The sequence below is a fragment of the Limanda limanda genome, chromosome 11 (assembly GCF_963576545.1).
Source record: "Limanda limanda chromosome 11, fLimLim1.1, whole genome shotgun sequence".
In the NCBI taxonomy this organism is placed as follows: Eukaryota; Metazoa; Chordata; class Actinopteri; order Pleuronectiformes; family Pleuronectidae; genus Limanda; species Limanda limanda.
The window spans coordinates 19315271-19340393 of NC_083646.1; the positions used below are offsets into that span (position 1 = coordinate 19315271).

Here is a 25123-nt window from a genome sequence, read left to right on the forward strand (position 1 = left end):
GTCCAAAACAGGCGCCTTTTGTTTGATGGCAGCAGCTTTAGCATTTATCACTGGTGCACATGGTTGTTGAAGCAGAGATGAATTGCATTTATGTATTAAATACAAAATAAATGCAATGACTGCGTTAAAAAAAAATGTGTTTTGAATGTGACTGCAAAAAAATAATGACAAGATATTAATATCTCAAAGCTTTATCAGAGCTCAACATATTCCAGATGAGTTTCAGCCCATTATTGAGATCAATCAGCCTCGACACAAAACAAAGAACATGTACAATATAACGCTCCCAACCAGCAGCAGTGACACTAAACTGACTCCTTTAGAGGGCTTCATTTATTAAGTAGCTTCTTTGATATATATTCAATTAAGCATAAAATCAATTATGGATTATTATATTTCTGTGTTGTGGGGGCAGCAGGAGGTCCCATGATACCACAGGTCTGCATATAAATTCGAATTTTACTCAACATTAGTAACCTGTGGCCTCACCTAACAGCCAATTTTTAATAATTTAATCCATCTGGAAAGCAAAAGTATTTTTTTTTTTCACAGAAAAAAAAATAACAGTTAGCAAATATAATTCATAGTCAGAACTGCTGCTGCAGTTCTTAGAGATACCCTGGAACGTATATGTATGACTCACATATGAGCAGAATATCTGGCGTCCACAACATGAATTTATCCAAATTTATCTTTTCTTCTTTACAGTGTTGAAATATATTCACAAAAGCGAGCAAAACACCAAATGTAATAACTTGTGCACTAAAAAGAAATTCTCTTATCCACGGCACTAAGCTATGAATGGCAAATAGTATTTGATTTAATAAAAGGCTAGAGGCTTTAGACTTTAGGCTACATCCACACTGGGATGCATCAACTGTGCTCCGGATACACAGTGTCCCTACTTTGGAATTTTACAGCCACTAGAACTGAGAAGTTAGGGAACTCCTGGCCCTGTTTTAGTTTGTTAACTTTGGGGCTGTTAGTCTGGACGGGTAGAAACTGCTGAATCGGTCTTGACGTAGCCTTCGCTGAATCGTCAGGCTCCTATCACATGACCCTCCTCCAGAAGAAAACAACCGGCATTGGCCTTGGCTTCTCTGACATAAATAATCAATCGCGAGCGTCGCTGACCCTGTTGTCTTTGTTAACAGCTGTTGTGCCGTTGAGCCTGTTGAGCTTTTATTCAAGCAATTCCTGTGTAAACTGGCATGTGCATGGCTAGTGTACGAGAACCAGTGTTAGTATGGACAGGGACTAGGACTGATAAGGAGCCCTGTGGACAGACAATGTTTTAGTTAGAAGATGCCATTTTCAAATTAACACGTGGTAGTTTGGCTTAAGTATTTAGTCTGCAGTGTAAGCAGAAGCCACTTCTTCGAGCTGCTCTGTTAACAGTAATTTGCAGATATCATATCAAATGTGTCCTTATATTACTGCACCAGATTCCATGTCTCAGGAGCCTTGGACATGCTCTCTAAATAAGATATTGAGCTGTTGTAGAGGTTGGCACATTATCCAGCTTTGCTCTGCACATTTCAGTGGGTCCTCACATTCAAAGATGTTTGAGAGCAGGCTTGAGAAAAGACAAGTGACACCTACTGCCAGATATTATTCACTCTTCTATAGCTGGATTGGTTTTTCCCTGTGTTTATCTCCATGACTAGTTTGGTGTGATAAAACATTAGCCTTGAAGAGAGTGTGCCATTTGCTGTGGCTCCATTCATCGCTCAAGGTGAGATCTGTTTATTCTGAAGATGTAATTGCCGTTTTTCTTCAGGGAGGACGGAGGTCAAGTATCGGCAACAGAACACACGACAGAAGCTGGCAGGGATTCATTGTTTTGCTCAAGGACACTTCAGGTAGCTGAGGCTGTGAGCAGATGCCTGGTGTCCAAGGTGATGGACAGTTTGACAAAGTGCTACTTCTGCCTAATATGTAATTTGTATGATTTCATATAAAACCGACACTCTTTTAATTCAGAAAGAAATCTTATCTCCTTCGGATGTAAATGATAGCTCTCCTCAGCACGATGATGAGGATATTTCAATAGAGCAGAAGAGTGAAAATAAGATCTCCGAATTATATAATCCTCCCCATGTGTGCCCTGTCTCTCCCCTCCGTGGCCTAATGATGACACAGACATGACAATTCATCTAGCTCAGTCGAGCCGGGCAAATATTACACTCGTGAATGAAAACAGAAAAAAACATACTTATTAAGAAGCGCACACACACAAGCGCACACGCACGCACGCACGCACGCACGCACACACACACACACACACACACTTCCCAAGCTTCCATCTAATCTCCTGAGCTCCCAGAGTTCCTGGCCTTGGGCCATTAGAATAGGCAAACCGAGTACAGAGGAAACAGAGAGACAGAGCCAAAGGAGGAATTGAAGGAGGGGCAGCGAGTCAGGGGGGATAGTGAGAGACTGGCAGGCAGAGAGAGAGAGAGAGAGAGCGAAAGAGTAAAGAAAATGAGATGAGCAACAGGAGAGTGAGGGAGGGAGGGAGACCAGGAGAGGGCAGGAGACATGGAGACAGTGAGAGGGAGGGCGCCTGTCTTTGGGAAATGGAAATTCTTTACAATCTTAAGTGGTTTCCTCTCCCTTCCTTCCTCCATCCTGTTCTCTGTGCCCTCTCCCTCCCCCAGAGCTCCCACGCTGCTAAATAGAAAACTGTCAGTGTATTTAACACTGAGCCTCTACCTGCTTCACGGCTGAAGACTTTATAACGGGAATTTTTTTTTTATTATTTCAAAGAACTAACTCAAAGTTTTGCTTTCTTTGGTCACTTCAATGACGATTAATTAAATAGTAGTTTTCAATATACTGTTTTCAATATAGCTATGTATTATACATTTAAATATTAAAGGGCCCATATTGTGTAAAATATATTTTCTGGGCTTTTACTATCAGTTATTTTTCACTCGAAGTGCAGTCAGTCAATCAGAGGAGGGGCTCATAAATAAAGAGAGAGAGACAGAAGAGAGGACATGGAAAAACACATTGCAGCAGTTTTTTCAACTTTAAACCACTGATATAACATCTGAGGGGACCAATACCTCAAATTAAGTCCCAGAAAGGTGTAATATATGGGCCCTTTAATATACTATTCCAGAGGGAGACATTCACTTTTCAGGGCCAAAGTAGCAAGAAGCCTTGAAGACAGTGCATTTTTTCATTAATTGAATAAGGCTTGAGGAAACCTTAAATGCCCAGGAATCCTCAAATTTCTGAAGACAACACAATCATTTAGGTAGAGTTAATTGGAATCACAAGGTCGTCACACGACAACAGCAGTCTGCGAAACGATCTAACAATAACCCTGTCTAGACTTGATGTATTCAACTGTCTCTCTAAAGCCCTTTTTCAGACGTGATGTCCAGGAATTCCAGTCGGGACATTTTTTCGGAGTTGTCTTTGAAGATCACAGCAGTAGATTGCCCGGAGCAGACTTGTTCCCCAAAAAAAGGAAATGTACAGTAAATCTTTAGGGATGGCACCTGTAGGCAGGTCAGAACAGTTGACTTTTTTTGTAGCACATCAACATCTACATTGGCCCTCATCACCTATAAAGCTCTTGAATCTCCTCCCTTTCATCCTGAGATATATATATATATATATGTATATATTTCTTTTGTTTTGTTTGTTTGTTTGTTTGTTTGTTTAGTATTTTGCAGTTTTGTGCCTCTGTTAAAGGAACATGCTCACTCGCCCCCTGGGGATTTTCTGGACATTTTTTCTGCTGTATTCTCACATTGGCTCACTCGTACATTTCCCAGACATTTGACCGGGGGCCAAGCAGGAAAACTTCCAGAAAATGTTTGGAGCAACTGACTCGGAGATGTGGGTTGTCACATCCGGCCCCTCTGCAAAATTCCAGGAAACTTTCACACTTCCGGGCATTTCTGAAAGCAGCTCATGATCTCTCACATTCTCCAACCCTCATTCTCCTCTGTCTGATAATTCATAAGTTTCAAAGGGTCCCCTTCCTTTTCTGTCAGCCCCTGGTTATTTTTACACTCCTCCCCTCCAGCATCCCTGTGCCTCCTCCCATCCACCCCTCCCCTTTTCCAAAAGAACTCTCTGTGCCAATTTGTACTCTCTTAGTCACGCTAAGCACTTATCTTGTCCCCACTGAATGTCTCTGCAATCAAACCAACACTTATCCGGTTGTAAGGCATTCTAATGGCCGACTGATAATGAAACTCCTTCATTGTGGGTTAACTACTGGCTGAGAGATGCACACCGATCAGCAACTTTTAAACCAGTTACCAGTGTTAATGTTGTGGCTAAGAGATGTATGAAATCTACATTGCAGGCAGTGACTCTGATCATGGGGCCACAGGCTGTAAAAACTGCCTATGCAGCTGCAGCTGCAGCATTCTGGGTATTTTGTGCATTAAACAATAAGCATGAATTTATAGCTGGGTGTATGGGTTTGCATTTTTAAACAGTCTCACTATGGTTTAGTATTAGTGCCAGGATCTTGTGTATTCCTATACGCACAGATATCAAGTAAACAAACACAACAGCTTAGTTCACTGATTGTACAGAAAACAGATCTTTTTTCATAAGGAGCAGATTGTTTAAAATGTTTTTCATCTGTCACTGCAAGTAAACGTTGTGCTTCCTCTGCAAAATGACATTTCAATTGTTCTGGTGAATCAGAATGTTTAGCAACCATACAAATAGATTAAAAAAATCATTTAAATGAATAAACTCCTGGAGCACGAGCACACACACACACACACACACACACACACACACACACACACACACACACACACTTAAGGCACTTTAAGGCACTCTTCTTACTCCTTTTCAGGACGTAGCAACATTTCTGAATCATTTATCTTTTGCCCTTGAAATTCTTAAGCTTTCTTTTTTCTCGAGCATATGATTTATGCGCACACATACAACGGCTCATTTATGGAGCTGCTCAGGTAACTCCTCAAGCAACAAATTCAAACTCTGGGTCTGTATTGATTGTTAGTCCGCCCACGTTAGAGCACAAAATGTGAGTGAAAGTGATTAAACCAGGCTGTCAACTCGCAGCTTGAGTCTGAGGCAAATGGCACTGCAGAGCATCTGATGACCTGCATCTCATTAAAGAAAGCAGGGCCTTAGTCATGTCTGTTTTCAGTGCATTATTAAAACTGCCATTGACTTTCAATCATTGAGCTTCTTATGTGGGAGAAGTCCAGGAGAAAGGCGGTTCTGTTTAAACATCAATAGTTTCTGCATAAACATACTTGTCACTGTCTTTAATTCAAGGCTGCATGCACAAAGACCTTTTTAGACATTTTACAGATGAAGGTCAAAGCAGAAAGTATATGTGGGGATTATGATGAGTGCCATTTTATATTTATCTTATAGTCTGTCACTCTGTTCTTACCAATGTCCTTCCAATGTCTCCAACTGTTAGCCCTGAGCCTAATCACCCAAACTGTTGACATTCATATTTAAAAGAGTCACAAATATTTGCTTCCCTAAAAGGTAAAGTAATAAGCTCAAACTGCTGGACAGTGTTTTTAGCAAATTGGTTGTGATGAAAGAAAAGAAAATAGATTACTTTGCTAGGCACTATTTTCGGCTGTGGAAAACTACAATTATGTTCTTTAGTAACAAGAGACTGAATTTGCAACTGATTTAAAATAAATTAAAGATTCTATGTTCACTGCAATGAAAGAACATGCCAGTCCAAGAGTGCGGCTCACTGAGATCTATACCACAAACAAATATAGATATACATTTATGATAAATGGTAGTTTATAGGATATATAACTAGCTAGTTTCATTGATTCATTCAAACTTTATTAAGGGAACACAATGGAGTGCAAGCTCTCTGTTTCAAATATGCCCTGATTACAATACACATATCCATATCAAGTAATCATATTAGCAATAATACTTCATAAATTTAAAGCCGATGATGAACAGATAAGCAATAAACAATATAAAGTATAAAAACAATGAAAACAATATGCAAACACAATAACCGAATAATATTGGGCACATTAAGTGATAAAAATCTATTTATGTTTATGAAATTACTTCAGAAATTAGAAAGATCCAAGATAATAAGTGAGGTACAGCAGTTTTCAGTGGAGATTCACTGAAGTTTAGTTTTCTCATTATAATGCTAAGTCATGTAGGACTGCAATCAGAGCACATTAAGTCTTAGAATCTACATTTACATGTTTGCCATCGGTATCAATCAGACTGGCTTTCCCCTAACTCTCTCTATTGGAGTTGATATGCTGATTACAGGGCGTGTGTGCTGTTGTCCTAAACCGTGTCAGTGCACCTTCGAGAGCAGCCCTGGCAGATGAAATGCAATCATGGCGAACACATGTTCTTGCAGAGCCTCTTCACAGGCAGACGACTACAATCATATTGATTAGAGCTTTGTTGAGACCACTCCAACAATCAAGCAGACCCTCATCACGAGCCACTTGAGTGTGCCTCGTTCACCACAGAGACGATTTCAAACACATCGCCGCTATTGTTCCATGCGCTCCACTTTTTTTGATTTGGCCAATGAAAACAATGTGAACATCTTGCTTTCAAAAGCTGTTTAACTCTGAGTATTATTAGGGTTATATGATTGTGATAGAGGAGGAAAAAAAACAAGGGTGGTTTGGCAGTGCATCATTTAGACAGAGAAAAGGATGGCCTAATCATTATGGAACCCACATCCATACAGAACACACGACTGGACATGTGGGCAGCTCACGCACGTTGAAGTAATCTGTTTGGATTTGACACCACCCTGTTTGTTGAAAGACATTTGAGCCCATTGTAAAAACCTTTGGGCAATGATTAAATGGAGATTCAAAGCAGTTAAAGAGGAAGGGACTTATAAAAACAGAACAACTCCCTCTGATTGTCGTGCACTGATTGTTCTGCCAAGTTCAATCAATTCTCAATTGATGTTTTCCAGACTCAGACTCATATGAAAATCTGAGTCTGTGAGGTGTAGAAGACTTTGTAGGGGGACAGATAACCACACAGGGTTTAGTCACTGGATGCTCACTCACCTTTGCATTGATTGGTGTTCTTGTCCAGGATGGCCTTCGTTGATACAATCTTCCCATATCTGTAAAAAAAAAGAAGTAACAAGACATCTTGAATAAATGTTTAATCACTTTTCCTATTTTTTGAACATCTGGAGCAATATAGGTTGTCCTTCGAGTCTAATACAAGTTGTTAGCCACACTAGCTCCATAACTCTGAGGTGGTAGAGTTGGTCTGTTAGTGAGCCATTCATTCTGCTCACCACTTTACTCCTGACTGGAATATCTCAACAATGAATAAATGGATGATAAATGGTACGAATGACTTAATGGATTGCCTGACTTTTCGTTTAGGTTCACCATGATTTTTTACATTTGTTTAACTTAAGTATCTCAACAGCTATTGACCTTACAGATACAGATATCCCCTCTTTGGTAGAGGAGACAAACGTTATATGCATTTTCTCACAATAGGTCCCGCTGCTCTGCTTGCGGTTTGTAGCTGATGCTTAAAGATGGAGAACATTGTAAACATTTTGCAGATTCAGCATGTTAGTATTGTAATTGTGAGAATGCTAGAATGCTAATATGGCATTACACTGTTTTACATTTTGTTGGTGAAATGATCTTAGCCGCTAAACTAGTTTGGATAAGAAATATGAACAACTCCTCAGTATTTTGAATTTAATTTTGAACCTAAAAAAAGCTCAGGTGAAATAAAAACAACACAAATTCGCACAGTACAAATTGGAACACAGTCTGTCCAACATTTCAAACTTACATTTTTCATATATGCTTCTATCTATTCTCTCTTCCCTTATCTATTTCAAATCCTTACCACAGGCCCCAGAGCACAGCCAGAGCTGTCTCATAAACGATGATAATAACCATACATCTGTATAGCAGCCAATCCTGCTAGGGGGGGCTACGAGAGACACAGACACAACCTCCATACCTCTTTCCATCTGTTCTCTCAGACACATTTTAATGTCTCCCGTCCATTTCACCACCTCACTCTCTTTCTTATTTTTCACACCTTTGCCTCTCTCTTTGTCTTCTTTCCTTATTTCCCCCCTCCATTCCACTTCTATTCCCCGGCTCTCTATTCTCAGAAAGAAGTTAATAATGTTTCTTATCAGCCCCGGCCTTTCATTCCTCCTGGAAAGAGAAGAACAAGAAACGGCGGCAGCGAGGGTGTGAGGAGGGAGGAAAACGAGGGGCGGAGGAAGGTGGGGGGGACTGAGACAGAAAGCTCGGATCACTGAAATCAGTCTGGATCGCTGCCTGGCTCAGTGGATGAGACTTTTTAATTAATGTTTTAACGTTGCCGCACAATGACTGATTGGCTGGCTGAATGACTATCAAATAGATTGACAGACTGACAAGCTGACTGACTGACTGACTGGCTGGTTGCGGCTCCAGGTGAGGGATAAAAGTTTATTCCCTCTTTGCTTTTAGAGTAAAAAAAAAAAAAGGAGGAAGACAAAAACAATAGAGAAACCAGTCGACGTGGCTCCGAGAAGAGAAGGTGAAAAAAGCAAGGGCAGCGAGCGGGAGATTCGGAGGAATGAGGAATCGACGGCGAGAGGGAGAGCAGTCAGTCTGAGATAAAAAGAGACAGTGAAGGCGAGGAGGAAACGCGGCAGTCAGGGGGCGATGGAGAGAGATAGTAAGAGGTGTTTAATAAAGAAGAGATCATTTAGTTGTCACCATCAGGAGAGTCTCTGTCAGCAAACTGTTTCTGTCAGAGAGAGGAGAACAGAGACGAGCTCGCCTGACAGCCTTGAATCAAACCCTATTGGGACAAGACTTTAGAAATAAAGACAGGAAAAAAAAGCTTTAAAAGGCTGCTTTCACACATAACATGACAGCTGAGCGGCTTATGATCTCGCAATTGGCAGAGAGAAAAATCACAGTTTTTTTTTCCCCAGAACAATGCTCAATTTTCCCAGAATTTCCTTCAATTTAAGATAGATTTAGGCCATTCAGAAATCTGCAGATTGTGACAGGCTGAAATCAAGTCTGATGTTTTGACAGGGAGTTTTTTTTGTGTTTTTTTACAAAGTCATGGCTGGTGGTAACCAAGGTCTCTGGCCTGTGGTTTGGGGGAGCAATCCAACGGCCTCGGATGTGGAAAATACTCTGAAAAAACAGCCCACACAAATACGCACAAAAAAAAGCACATCCACACACACACGCAAGGCAACATCACAGATGAGAAAACACCAGAGCGGTAATCACACACATTACACACGCCATCTGCCAGTATCCAGCTTTTTGTTGACTTGTGCCTCCATGTGATCAAAACTTGGTGTCAGTTTGTGAGTGTAAACACCTATAGTGCATGTGTTAGTGTATGCGACTGAACACATTCAAGCATACAAATACATGTGTGGGTGCAATGCCTTTCAACTATGTGCCAATGTGTGTGTGCGTGTGTGTTTGTGGAATGAGTGTGACTGCATGAGAAAGACCTCATGCATCGTTTTGGCAGGTTGCTGCGGTTGTAGAAAAGTGAAACGTTTCCCAGATTCTGTTTGTGCTTTTGTTTTTTTGTGTGTACTTGCGATTCTACCTTTGAAGGTTAGGATAAGGGGATAAGGAATGCATTATATCAATGAGTGTCCTCACGGAGATAGAATGTGTGTGTGTGTTCGCGTGTGTATGTGTGTGTCTGTGTGTGTGTGCGTTTGTGTGTGTGTGAGTTTGTAGGAGACGCAAACAGACAAAGACAGAAGTAACTGGCTCGACATATTTTGAATCTTGAAAACATATGTTCACACTTGTGGAAAACAAACACAGCATATGTTCAATGTCTGGAAACGTTTGTGTGTGATGTCATCAGATCAGTACGTGTGACGTACAAGCAGAAATCCACCTGTTCCTTCTGTGGTTACACATTTCATCTGGACTGACCAAGTCAGAGGAGAGAAGGATGACGCCACGGGCCCTAGAGGAATGTCAAGTTACACTGCATCATCCAAAATGGTGACTCACTCCGAACTTGACTCAGTGGTAAAAATTCAATTTTAGGAAGCTACAAGAATCTGCTATTGTGGTAAAGAAATGGATGAATGTATTGATTACAGATCAGATGATGAAGTGGAGGAGTTGAGGATAGTGTGGATCAAGAAAAGTGGAGAGAAAAGAGCACAATGTCCTGTCCTGTGTTCAACCCTGGAAGCCTTCCATTGATTCCAGCAGGAGCCTGGAAAAACCTTCTATAACACAGAACTGCACTTGACCCAACAGAGTGACACATGAGTCCCTCATAAAACGATTCAAATACTTAAAACATATCGCGAAAAGATTAAAAAGAGCCAGAAGGCAAATGAATAAATGAAGGGATGTGAGTTGTGTCACGTATTTCCTTTGGATGCTCATCGTAACAAAAGAGTCAGTAATGGCAGAGATGTGTGAAGCTTGGCAGAGAGATTGAAACCACAGCTAGATCTGTTGTTCTGTAACTTATCTCAGAGCTACTTGACATAGAAGTACACAATCTCCAAGAACACGGTACTGACACTGTGCAGAGCCTCCTGTTTCCTCGCTGAATGGCCTCAGGTCTTCATGGCATTGATTCCTCAAGATGTTGGAAATCTTTCTTTAAGATTCGGGTCCAGGCTGACATGACGGCATAACGTCATTTCTGCAGCTGCACATCTCTTGAGCCAAACTCCTGTTTTACCACATCCAATAGGTGTTTTATTCAATTCAGATCTGCTGACGGTTGAGGCCACTGAAGTTCACTGAACTTATTGTTCATAAAACAACATAGAGACAAATGAGTAGCCATAAAACGATTGTCAACTGTGGTCGGCAACAATCTTCATAGTCTGGTATCTTTAAAAAATATTGCTTGCTATAAAGGACCCAACAAGAACCTGGAAAACGTTCCCCATACCATCACAGCACCAGCAACCCGGACTGTTGACACAAGGCAGGTTGGTTCCAAAGATTGATGCTGATTCTGGCCATACCATCTGCAGCCTCAACAGGAATCCAGATTCATCATACCACACTTTATATTCCAGTCTCCATGGATCCAGTTTTGGTGAACCCATAGCCATAGTTCACTGCAGCCATAATGTCTGTTCTTGGCTGACAAGATGGCCACCAGACAGGGTCTCCTGCTGCTGTAGCCCATCGGCCGCAAGGTTGAACATGTTGCATATTCTGAGATGCTTCTCTGCTCACCACGTTTGTTAAGGTTAGTAATCCCGTCCGTGTAACAATAGCTCTTCTGTCAACTTGAACTAGTCTGGTCATTAACCTCTAACTTCTCTCATCTGCATATCTGCTGCCCAATAGATGGATTTAGCTTTTCAACTGTGGTGGGATGTAGCACAGTACATACACTTTGTTACTGTAAGGGAATTTTTCAAGTATCTGTACTTTAAGTAGATTTATCTTCAAGTATTTTTTCAATTCACTTCACTAAATATAAGAGAAAATATCTGAGGTTTCTACCCCACAACATTTTTTACAATGCATTGCATTATATGTTGCTTTTTATATTTTAAAATATCTATATCTAAACAATAACTAGAGGTGATAACTGGTCCACGGATCCAATCAGAGAAGTCAGGTCATTGGACTCCGCCTCCTCTGCAGAACTATCACTGGTGAAGAAGCAAAAAAAATAGATTTGGAAGAGGCCTCCACTGAGACTCAGCCATAATGATGGAGTTGACAGTTGTAGGGAACAGGCTAAATTCAGATACTACTTTTTATACATTACGCATATTTAACAGCAATAACTTACTTTTACTCAAGTAGCAAAGTAAAGTAAAACATTTTGAACTGAGTACATTTTTGTTTATTTATTTGTACTTTTATATCAGTAAAATGTTTGAGTTCCTCCATCGATGCTTTTCACATTTAAGTATTTATACAGGATACTGACAAAATGCTTAAAAACTCCCTTTCTGCATTTTGTCTTTGGATCATAAGTTATGAACTACTCACAAAGACTTGCCAGCTAACTTAAAATTCTCTATTTTCCTTGGCTTCACAAAACTGTGACACAGCCCCGAAACACAGCACCATCCGCTAGAGAAGAATGCCTCTCCACAGCGGCAGCAGCAGTCAGGGAAGGGATGGTGGGGGGGGGAAGGCTGACAGAACGACTTTCACTATGACAATCCTTTAAGGACAAGGTACGTATGCTCTTCATGGAAACTCCTCAGAATTCTTGCCAAAAACTGGAGTTTAGATTTTTTTTTTTTTACTCAGAAGTGTGAAACACAATGAACAGTGAGGCCACTGAAACTGACAGTATTTTCCAGACTGTCGAGACTTAAGGAGGAATGTCAATTCACAACTCAATGCACCCAATTTTGGCAGGCTTGACAAAATCAGTGGTTGTGTGTGTGTGTCTGTATTTGTGTGTGGGTGTGTGTGTGTGTGTGTGTGTGTGTGTGTGTGTGTGTGTGTGTGTGTGTGTGTGTGTGGGTGTGGGTGTGGGTGTGGGTGTGGGTGTTTGTGTGCGTGTGTAAAGTGTTAATGACAGTCCTCAGAGGGCCCTCACAGCATCAGATCTGTTTTCATTCCCTTGTGCAGCACCGTCAGCCTTTGGATGCTCACCGTTTGATGTCTACTGAACCAAAGTTCCCACCAACACACACACACACACATCATTTCCACATCTCTCCAGGATGTCTGTGCATGTATATATAAATTTTGTATAACTGCACATTATGCACATTTGAAGGATCTGTGTTTTCTGACTGAGGCTGTGGATGTGTGTGGATGTGTGTGGATGTGTGTGTTTGTGTGTTTGTGTGTGTGGGTGTGCGTTTGTATGAGCGAACGCGCAGGTTGGTCCCTGTGTGTGGTATCTCCTAATTGGGGATCCGATACAGCAGTCTTGTCTCTCGCGTTTGCCTTATTTCCCCCCCCCCTCTCTGCCAGTTGGACTCAGACAGACCAACACTGCTTCAGAAGTCTTCAGATTCATTCCCCATATGTAGTTTAACAACTCCAGGCACTATAGAGAAATGAGATGTTGGGAGATTTTCCTCCACGGTGAAAAAGGCACTGTGCTGTAAATTTAAAGGATGACTTGATGTCACTGAAAACACTGATGATTAAAGATGGATTCTGACTTTGATATAGTAGGCATTGTATTTCCAGACCGACATCCCCGTCGAGGGTTCAGGTTTCAGAACAATCACCAGCTACAAAAACATCGAGCACGTTCATGTGAAGCTTTTCACATTTCCATTAGCAACTCTGCAGAGGAAGACCCGAGGAGTCATGTGCTGATGATTAACTTCAGATTGTAAACTCATTTGTTATGTTCTTCTTAAACGATTTCTCCTTTGAGTGGCTTTGAGTGGTTAAAGCCTGTGTGTCCTCATACAACCCCTCAATCGTAAAATAGAAACGAGCAGATAGAGTACACAGAATATAGATCCATCGATAAATAGGTAAGAGCAGAGGAGCTGTGGTAAGCATGAGAGAGGGAGAGACAGCAAGACAACAAGTGAGTGAAGGCGAGCGTGCGAGAGAGAGAAATTGCCCTTGTGCCACGCTTTAGATTCCGCTCACGTTCTGCTCTGTCCCTAGACGTTAAAAGTGTGTCCATAGTTTGGGCAACCGGGGGAGTGATTGGAAATGTCAGCTGACAACAGCACTTTTCACTGACACTCTGAGAACTGGCGCAGAGACAGGGGGAGAGGAAGGGAGGGATGGGTGAGGGATGGAGGGAGGGGGGACAGAGAGAGAGAGAGAGAGAGAGAGAGAGAGAGAGAGAGAGAGAGAGAGAGAGAGAGAGAGAAGGATGCATGCAGGAAATGAGGAGGATGACAGAATGGGAAGGGAGAGGATGGTGCTGGTGGGCGGGTTGGGTTGGCACACACACACAAAAAGAAGAGAAGCTACACTTGCTAACAATAAGGTTGAGAATGACACTGAGTTGAAAGAGTGTGTGTGTGTGTGTGTGTGTGTGTGTGTGTGTGTGTGTGTGTGTGTGTGTGTGTCAAGGGATTGTCCCTTATTCATTGTCACTGTGTGCATGAATGAAATGCCTGTTTGTGTGTCTTTTCGTGTGCATGTGTGCACGTCAAGCCAGTGACTGACAGGAAACTGCCACTCAAGTCTATTTCTGAAAATCCGGGGAGAGTTGGAAACCCAGGGCTGACACTGCTGCCCAGCAGAGCACACGGGCCCACCATCCCCCACCGACCTTTCCTAAATGTTACTGGGCACTTGGCACACTCACTGGGCCTCTAATGAAACTTTTATTGGCACCCATTTTTCACCCTCTTTCTCCAGAACGCCTCCAGGGCTGAGCTGAAATACAACAGGCTTGAACTGCAGCTGACACGCAGAAGGGCAAGGTTTACGAGTGTGTGTGCGTGTGTGTGCGTTATTCTGCATATTCTGGTTTTTATTTACCGATTTCTCTACTCAAAAGCCAATTACATCAATTAAAAATGTTAAAGAAATCATTTATAGCTTTTACCTAAGAACTATTTAGCTCAATAAATGATTCTCCAATTACATTTAATGATATCAGGTGTTAGCTGTAGGCTATGGGAGAGCTGGCTCATCTACATTCTGTTCACTCTGGGGACAACTAAGAATAAAATGGAGAGGATTTAATTTTAGCATGAGAAAGGAAAGTGAAAGGTCTGCAGAGTCCAGATCCCTGATACATCTTGTCCAGCGGTGGAAAAAAATATCGATTCAGCAATATATCGTCGCCCTGACTGAGATACGATTATCAATATGCTGGCGCTGAATGCCAGTATTTAAATCAAAAAATTCCCTGCTAATCACCAGTTTATCGTGATTTTACATTGTAATGATGGCATGCCTGCACATTTAAAAGACAGTGTGTTTATTAAAGACTGCAATGATAAGACTTTATGCACTTTTATATACATTCAATGTTTCATCTAAGTTTGTGTCAAACTTTGTGAAAACTGAAGTGAATAAATACACAAATCCTGCACTTCATATCATTACAGACATTTTCTATTCTTCTTCACTGAGGTAGATATTGTGATTTAGCTTTTTATGATTGTCTTGCAAAATGTTCATTGCTGTATCGTGATACTATCATTCACATCATTCACCGATATATTATTAGGACAAAGAACAAAAAATTAAGCTTATACTCAAACAGCCTCACCACCTTTAACCTGAGGCGTCTAGGCAACAAATGGATTTTTGTTTACATCACATCACTTTCTTCTCTTATTGTGCACGACAATAAATTGCATTCATTTGAAGTCTCTACCAACACAATTTTTTTTGTTCTCAGTCAAGGACCTCCTACAGGTTAAATAGGATTTTAAGGTTTGGGATATATATATATACTCAAATGTATGTTTCCTAGGGTAGGAATAAGCATCCAATCTCAATGCTGATTTTGCAAATTGTCTAAAAACCTTTTCTAAAACCGCTGCCGTGAAATACTGTATTGACAAAATCACCATATTTGAAATCCTACTGGTATTCACTGTAAAAGCAGTGCAGTTGCATTTGTGTACAGCCTAATTTTACTATTATGAAGACACGAGTGAGGAAACCTGACGTCTTAATATTCTTATGTGTTTAAACATGACATGTTTCAAAAAATTGGTAAATCTGTTGAGAGGCTGCAGGGTTTAAAACTTCTGCTGAGAGAGGGATTTATGTGTATATCCTAGTGTTTGTGTGTGTAGGTGGCCCAGTGCAGAGTGGATGCGGAAAGAGGTCAAGAGCAAACTAATGGTGCTCATTAGAAGCTCCTGTTGGACTCACACGTTACTAATTACCACAAGCTAAACTGTAACAAGCACGAATGAACCATCTCTGCAACTGCAACAAGAGATGCAGTTTAACCCACATGGATGTTGTCGTATTAAATATAATAGAATACAATAGAATTTAATAAAATGAAATAGACTTTAATAAATCAGAATAGAACTCACGGCTGGCAGAGTTTGATGAGGTCCTGGTCAGTGGTGGCCGGTGGCAAGCCTCTGATGTACAGGTTGGTCTTACTAAGCTGCTCCATCAGCCCTCCTCCATGACCTCCTCCATGACCTCCACCTCCTCCTCCTCCTGTGATGCCAGGACTTGGCGGTGCCATGGGTTGAGGGGGAGGAGCATAGGACTGCTGCGGAGACAGAGAGAAAAAGAGAGAGAAAGGTCACCTAAGGTCACAAATCACTGGGAAACTATATTTTTCGCCAATCTTTGTAAATGATCCAATGATGTCGGACAAAGTTATTTTCAGTTTCTGCCCTGAGTTCTATCCACTTAACAAAATAAAACTCCTTTACAATAATCTCTTCCTGCATAAAGTCGCACAGCAGGGTCTTGATTCATCAGGAAGCACATCAAATTAAGGAAGCAGGATATGTGTAATTACTCATGCTTATTATAATTCAAAAGTCAATCAACATGACGAGTTATAATGTTATATATATGAGTGTGTGATATGAGTGTGTGTCCTTTCGTTCGTGTCTCAGTGTGTGTGTGTTTGTGTGTGTTTGTTCAGAGTATGTGAATCAGCAGTTATAAAAGACAAAATAACATTGACGTCATTTAGAAAACTGAATTTGAAAATCTGATCGTTAAGCTTGTTTTCCAATTCAAACTGATCAACGCTAATCATGTGGAATCCGATGACATTTTCTGGATAGCAGTAATTTTCCTTTTTTCTTCATCTATTTAAAGAAAATGTTTTAACCATGTTAAATTGCACAAGACACATTTACTATCGATCACACGTCTTTAAGGGTTACAAACCAAGGCGTCCAGTGTTAAATTCAGACCTGGGTGCTTGATCAGCTCTAATTTACATTTCCAATCAGATTCCACTGTCCAATTACACAGCTCAGTACTGACTAAATAATTGAAAAGGATGAGCATCTCTGGCAGGGAGGAAGGCCAATCTGAGGACTGATACTGCCTGCTGCCTTATAGGTAAACTTTCAGGTTACGTTTGGAGGAATGATGGCATGACAACAGCGTTCAAAACAGACACAGTCAGGTCTCAGCATCAGTCCCGCAGTCAGGAACTGGATGGAACAAGTGTTGTAATGACAGGTTTTGAGAGACGGGTGAAGACAGACAGTCGGAGCATATGCGCTTGCATGTAGAGTGTATTTGGCCTCGTGCTTGCATGTGCGTACACACACGTCTATGAGCTTTTGTGTGTGAGAGCCGGTGTTTGTGATAATGACAGGTTGTCACCACAAAGCAATGTGGTGCCTGAGCCAGCTCTGATATTAATCCATTACCTGTACTTTGCTCAAATGGCGCACAATGCCTGACTAACACACACAAACACACACACACAGTTATGCTGGCAGTGCTAACAGGATTGAACATATGTACAGGAGACATTTAACGGTAAAAGGAAACGATGCCTGCTGAGCAGTGTCATTTACAGGCCAGTGCCTTACACTAACAGCCTAGAATGAGCCTATAGACTGCAACCACAACAGAGAAGAAAAAACTGCTTCACTGGGTAATACTTCATTTTAATGGAAGTGACAAATACTGCTCTATTTGCACGTGTCTTCTAAAAGCCCTTACATATGCAGTATTTTCCCCACAAAGTCTCTCAGCACAGTGTTCACTGAGAAAATATTGCTTGGCTCTTCAAGCTACAGATGAGGCAAATTGCTTAAACTGACTGGATGTAATCAATCAGATGAAGGAGATTTTTATCGCTAATAAATTAAGTTATAATCAAGAAAACCTGACACACACTGACCTGGTTCTATTTAACACACACACACACACACACACACACAAACACACACACACACACACTCACAAACACACACACACACACACACACACAAACACACACATATATATATATAGGAGGCCAGAAGGAAGAGATGCCCCTGAGACAGTCCAGCACTTGGTAGCCGGTTGTAAGATGCAGGCTGGGACAGCATACACTGAGAAATAAGCAGAAATACCAAAAGGTAGTTGAGAAGAACAGAACTAAGATCCTGTGCGACTTCATATTCCAGACTGACAAGCACGTGCTGAAGGTGGCATTAGTGATCGATGTGGCAATCGCAGCAGAAAGTAACATCAGAGAAAAGAAGCATGAGAAGATCGAGAAGCACCAAGGGCTGAAAGAACAGCCAGATAAGATGTGGAAGGTGAAATCCAATGTGATCTCCTTAGTAAAGGGAGCATTAGGGGCTGTGACCCCCAAACTGGGAGAAGGGCTCCAGCAGATCCCAGGTTCAACATCTGAAGCCTATTACCAGAAGAGCGCAGTCCTAGGAACAGATAAGATACTGCAGAGAATCCTCAGACTCCCAGGGGACCCAAGCTTCAGGAAGACATACCACCCCATGCTATATATATATATATATATATATATATATATATCCTGTGTGATTAATCAATACTGAATATAATCGCAGCCCTAAATGTCACTAGTAATAGAAAAATTGTGTTTCCTCAAAACATGATGAATGGCTTGTCATGTGTGTAAAACAAATATCAGCTCCACTACATAATGCAACATGTCAATGTAATTATTCTGAAAAGGTAAACTCTCATTTCTTGGAATCTTTTTCCCTTCACTCCTAAGGAGCAGCTCAGTACTGAGTAGTGTGCGGTTTGTATTCTGAGAAGTGTGTGTGCGTGTGTGTGTTTGCATGAACTGTGGTGGGGCCAGATTCGATATAAGTGGTTTTGTTTACCGACCACCTCTGAAAGATGCTTGATGGGAAGTGTCAGATACAAATAAAACAGATTTCCAGGCTGATATCGGAAAGAGAGAGACACCATTTGAATGCAAACTACCACGATTGCCTAAGAGGATACACATTGCACACATGGCTGATTACAAATACAATTCCATTACATGCAATATATACATGCACACAAAAACATGACAGCGCTAGCAGCCTTTATTCCCATTACACACGCACAAACACACACAAACACATTCATCTTATTCCACCATGATCTGCAGCAGAAAAGAGCCTTTCTTCATTCACACACTCACATGTCCAGGTATACGAAAATGTACTAAGTCTCTCGCCAACACACACAGACACACATACACACACACACAGAGATACACACATGATCAAAGCTTTTTCCCAGGGAACCTCTTTCAACGAATTTGTGCAGCTGTCAGGGTCTGGGTGATAGTGAGCTGTGTATGTAACATGTCAGACACTCTCTCTCTCTCTCTCTCTCTCTCTCTCTCTCTCTCTCTCTCTCTCTCTCTCTCTCTCTCTCTCTCTCTCTCTCTCTCTCTCTCTCTCTCTCTCTCTCTCTCTCTCTCTCTCTCTCTCTCTCTCTCTCTGGCATCCATGTTTTCCCTCCTTTCTTAAACCTGTCTTGCTCACTGTCAAATTTGACTCGACCATCGCTCAATCTCTTGCTCTTTTCACCCCAATCTTTCCTTTTCCCACATTCTCACTTTAAACTTCTCCTTCGCCCTCTCTCTCTCTCTCTCTCTCCCTCCTCCAATGCCTCCCCTCTTTCACCCCCGGTCTCCCTCTTTTAAGGATAATCCTCTGCAGTGGGAGTGTGTGTGTGTGTGTGTGTGTGTGTGTGTGTGTGTGTGTGTGTGTGTGTGTGTGTGTGTGTGTGTGTGGACTGCAGGGCTGCCTCTCAGCTGGTTTTGTTGACACACTTAGTACAATGGACCAGCTCTCACACTGGGAAAAAAGGGTTCAGAGGAGGAAACACAAGCTGTCACACAAAACAAACACAGTCACAGAGTTTTCATAGATGTAATGCACGGCTGAGCCTTTGTACAACAACACGGTGCAAAACATTGCTGCATGGTGTTGTATACTCTACATGCATGCTGCCACTCGGTGATGAGTATCTACTTTATCTGCCTGCACATAATAAAGTTAATTATTCTCAAGATGCTGTTAAAATGTTCAGAGCACATCTTGCTCAGTTTTATTCAGTAAGCCTGATAACAAACAAACTAAAGAAAAATCCCTTAATTAATTGCACTCAGCAAAGCGCACGTCCACCAAGGCCCAACAATCCCCTTACATTAAAACAACCCTGAGACCTAAGGCCAAATTATGTTTTTACAGGTTTGGAGCCCTACAGGATACCATACTTCAACAGGAAAAGAGCCTACACCCTTATGAAATTTGAATCCCCAAGATCCAGATTTTTATTTGGATCCACACCAAATAGCACACATTCAGAAATATAAGTCCCTGAAATGTGCCTGTTTTTCTTCATCAAGATCACTGAATTGTCCTCTGGGAAATCAGCAAAACTGTTGAAAAACAATGTTAAAGATCCGCCCCTGACCTGAATTTGCATCAAAATGTTTTGGGTTCTCCCATAGCGCATCCCCAGTTTTTTTGCATAATCCTGCTAACAAACAAAAAAGCAAGCAACTGTCTCATTTTGAGAAACATGGTCCAAGAGGCCAAGACATCGGTCAGTGTTCTGTCAAATATATTCATCTGTGATAACTGTTGGCAAACCATTGTCTTTAGTGGCTCAGTTTACGAAGAAAAAGTAAAGTAGATGGTGCCACAGACCTACTTCACTGTTCACCTGATTCGGACACTCTCAATTTTGCTGCCTGTTCCCTCACAGATAAGTCATAAGACAATCCTCATGTTTTGCTCACATAGGCTCGGTGGGTTGCTACTAGATCTATGCAAACTTGATCTTTGTTAGCACAGAAGAGTGCTAGAGGTAAAAGTGACATGAAGAGAAAGACAGACACAGGGCTTGAAAGAGTAAGAGCCAAAAGTGAGGCCATTCATCCTGTGCTATATCTCAGCTCTTTACACTTTAACAAGGCATATCTGGCATAATGCACTGTTATGCACATTTAATATGATGTAACACATCTCTGGCTCACTGCTGTAGGGGTATGAACAGTATATAAAGACATTAACACACATTCACTGTACCAATAAAGCTGAGCCACATTCAACATGAGTCCATTATAGCAGGACGGACGGAAAGAATCACTCACTGATGATATGGAAGTAAAAAGAAGGCGTGGGGGGTGAACTCTGGGTAAAAGGAAGTACAGAACGGATGGACAGATGAAGGAGGGACAGTGAATGAGAAAGAGAGACGGGGAAAAGGGGATGGCTGATGGCTGTGTGCCAGGATGAGGGGGACAGACGATGGGACATGGGAGTGCGGGTTGTTCCGGTTTCCTCTGATGCTTCCTGAAACACAGAGGAAAGAATGCAGGCTATTTTTAGGTCCAGCACTGAGATTCTCCCTTACTCTCAATGCCTCCAAACACGGCAGCGGAAGGGTTTAAGGAAGAGCTTATGAATACATCGGAATGGAAACATGGCTCCCGATATTTCGTCTCGGCTTGGAGATTGCACGAGGAGCTAAAAAAAGCAATGGCTACTGCTTCTGTCGGAAACCTTGAAGAGACCACAAATCTTTTCAGGAATTGACAGATAATTGATCGTCAAACTGGCCTGTCCAGTGGAAGACGAGGCCTCAGGGCGTTGCAATCACAAAACAGAGAAGAAATCCTTTCAATAAAGGCGGATGCTTATGTCGGGGGAAGAAGGGGAGACTACAGAAAGTTCAGTTAATGTTGTGAGGTATAAATAGCTCGGTTGGAGGCAGGCCTAATGATATCCAATACAGGATACTTACAGGTTTCCAAGTGTCAAGTTGAATAATGTGTAGGCTGGAGGTAGAGCCTGTGCTTAGTCTGGGGAAATCACACCGGAGAGTTATTTAATGAAATCATTTCCAAGTCTGGTTCCATGACCGGCTCAGAATTCCAGGAAAAGGATTTGCGCTACTTTGAGTGTGTCCTCAGATGAGGGGCACTGGTAACCGAGTTTGTGAGGGAAATGACAGCAATATAATGTTAAATGTAGATCTTTCATTATTTATTATGATAAAAAAACAAAAGAAATACGTGTGGAATATAATTATCATTTCATTTGAGTTATTTGTCACTGGACAAAAACACACCACACCAACCACTCTATTTTACAAGTGCAATACTAGATGTTACTATACCCTTGAGCTAATGCAGCCATAATTATTGTAATTTAAGGCTGGTTAGGGGCCGGCAGACAGTCTCACTGCAGTTCTTTTTTTGGAGGCAGAAATAACAGGATATCATATTTTACACGGTGTCTGGGAGTTTCATCAGCCCAGATTTAGGGGCATTGTGAGGTCAATCAGAATGGAAGACGATCAATTTAATTAAATATGCAGAGTTTTTTTCTTTTATCTGTTTTGACTTCTCATAGGAAGAATAGTACAGGAGTTTACAACATTTGTTCAGTTAAAAATTAATAATTTAAATCTATATAAAACATAGATAGTTGAGAACATTTAAAAATACTACTTGTAAAACTGCGCCTCATTATCAAACAGATGGTTGTGATGGTGTGACAGTAGTGACAGACATGCACTGAACTCTGGATAATCTCTTGCAATTCTGCAGAGGGACTGACGGTTGAAAACGCAAATGTCAATTGCTGCGTGCGGATGACATTTCTAACACACAACGGACTCCGAACTGAAAAAAACGAAGCAAGCCATACACATCCTGAACATCCTGCCTCCCGCGTGCTGCACATTCTCTGTCATTACGAGTGCGTCTGACAGGTGAATCTCTTCTTATGTGAAAAGTGAACTTGGAAGAAAGTCCGGACCCATTGGGCAAACATTTTTCAGATGTAATGTCTGAAAACGGCTTCAGATAGTAGTGATGGTGTTGTTTATCGTTGTGTTCTAGCTATGTCCTTTGTTTTTATTCTTAACAGGAGTGGAATACTGAGGTAGATGCTTTGTTTCGTTTTAAAATGTTATATATATGTTATATTGTATAGCTTATATTGTATAACTGATAATACATCTATGGCTGGGAAACTGCTGTCCACTAATGCTTCCAACTATAACACTGCTCTTGTGCTCAGTTCCTGTTCCTCCTTTCCATGTACTTCCAATTTCACTGTCTCGGTCGTCTTGTTTATATCTCACCTCTCGGCTAATTTCCTCTCCTGTCTCGTCTCTCTCCCAGTCCCCTTCCCAAACCACTCCGCCCCTGTTTTTTCTCTCCGTCTCCACAGAAGATCAGGTCGTCTAGGTTGCTTCCCAGTGGAACGCCGTGTTCCTGCCGTCTACCTCTCTATCGCTCTTGTTAACTTTAGTGACAACACCAGCTACAGCACTTGGGGGTTGTCATAAACAAGTTGCACAAACATCCCAGGAGGACACCCAGCTTGGGCCTGGTGCTCACTGACCTGCGGGGAGATAAGGAGATGATGGAGGGCGACAGTGGGAACTTGCTGAACTCTCTGTGAATTCCTGTGGTTGTGTCTTCTGAGAGGGTCAGAGCGAGGGGAGGAGCAGGCTGCTGTTTAAAGGCAAATTGTGTAACTTTGGATTGATTTGAATCTGCACTCGACTGCACGGCTATTGTTCTCGAGGTCAAAGCTGAGTGAATGTTTGTGTGTGCGGTTATGGGAAATGCTGGTGAAGAACCCACCAACATGAGCTTGTATTTCAACTTTATGTTTGTGTATGTGCATGTTTATCTGTACACATAATGTATTTCTAGAGAGTGAATGACAATCTTTATATCACAGAGTAACTGTATCCTGAGTCAAACAGCGGTTCACATAAAAACACAGCAGGAGCAGGCTGCTTGAAGTTCCATGGTCATAATGCTTTGAAGGTTCTGGATCTGCTGATCTAACGATACTGCAAGTTCAAATAAACTACAGTGACATTTATTAAATCTGTGTGTGTTTCCTTTGTCATACATAATTTACCGAAGTAACAGCAGTGATGGGCAAAGCCCTGGGTTTAGTGGATATAACGCAATTAAAAGGCGACCAAAATGATATGTCCTATTACCTTGAATAAAATTGCTGTCCACAGCTCAATATATAAAATAGGTTTGTCATGTTTATACATTTACATGAAGGATTGTTACATATTATATCTGTAAAAGTCATTACAGGCCTGCTTTCCAAGTAGGGATTTTATTCTTTCTCTTAAAACAGTTCTCATTACTCTTTAAAACAAGTAAGTTCTGCCAACGCACATATTCCATTTTGAACATACAGTGCCGCGCACATGTTGGCTCACACTCAAGTCCTTATGAAAGCTATTTCCTTGAATATGTTCTGTCTTTGCTGTAAGCAACAACCACAGTAAATAACGAATCCAACTCCGCTAAAGCAGCTGAACTTGCACCCTCTTGAAAAAAAACCTTCCTGACTGACATCCAAGAAACTCATTTCAGCACATCACACTTCAAAACCCACCCAAGGATTTTTTTTTTCTCCACTTCTCTGACTCCATTCCCAAAAAATATCATACGCTATATTCTTCTTTCTTAATTGCATGACCTCTACCATGCAAGTTACAAAAAGCGGGGGGGAAACGGCATACTGAAGAGGAGCTTTGTACAAAGCTCTTTTATTATGTATATATATGCAAATGACACATTAGTATATTCAAGAAAGTCTCTCTTGCTCCTCCTCTCATTGCCCCCTGGTCAGTATTTCCACCCTGCTGTATGGATGATGTGCAGCGGCAGACAGGGTTTGAGAATTGTGATTGGTTTTTCACAAAAACCCGTATAACAGGGGAAATACTGAGGTCTCTTCTCTTTTCAGTGACTACCTTCATTTTTTAAAATGAGCCAATGATGATTATTACAGAGGACTATCAGCAGCAGCTCCAGCTCTTTGTCGCTGCTAATGAAGTGTGGATGTCTCCTTATAATGTGAACTGCATATTCTTACCTGCCACTTATCACCTAGCAGTGCTTCTATCCCTCTTTATTTCATTGTTTCCATCTTGCATATTAATAATCTGCTGCTGCCCTCCCATGTGCCTCACCTCGTTACAGTTCTTCTTAAACCTTTTGGTTAAAAAAAACACTAACAGCCACTAAAATGTGGCATTTGTACGCAATGGGAATGGATACAACCAGCATTCATGGCCGGATCAAATGACTATGCAGTAGACAATTGGCAGTTTTAGAAACAATAGAGAGCCAAACTCCTCTTCTGGCAATGGGAAAGGAGTTAATAGCCGTTTTAGCAGGTTTACCCACGTTTGAAAAAACACATCTATATCCACTAATATGGGTTTAAAAGAGGAATTGTATC

At 41.4% G+C, this 25123-nt stretch overlaps 1 protein-coding gene across 1 annotated transcript in view; it reads right to left on the reverse strand.

Annotated features, from left to right (window-relative positions):
* LOC133014346 (RNA-binding motif, single-stranded-interacting protein 3-like) overlaps nucleotides 1-25123 on the reverse strand; it is a 135576-nt gene that overhangs the window by 82806 nt on the left and 27647 nt on the right. Inside the window, exons 2-3 of the mRNA XM_061081552.1 lie at nucleotides 15953-16140; nucleotides 7053-7111 (exon numbers count right to left, since the gene is read on the reverse strand). Coding sequence (XP_060937535.1) covers nucleotides 7053-7111; nucleotides 15953-16140 — 247 coding nt within the window. The remainder of the gene's footprint in view (nucleotides 1-7052; nucleotides 7112-15952; nucleotides 16141-25123) is intronic.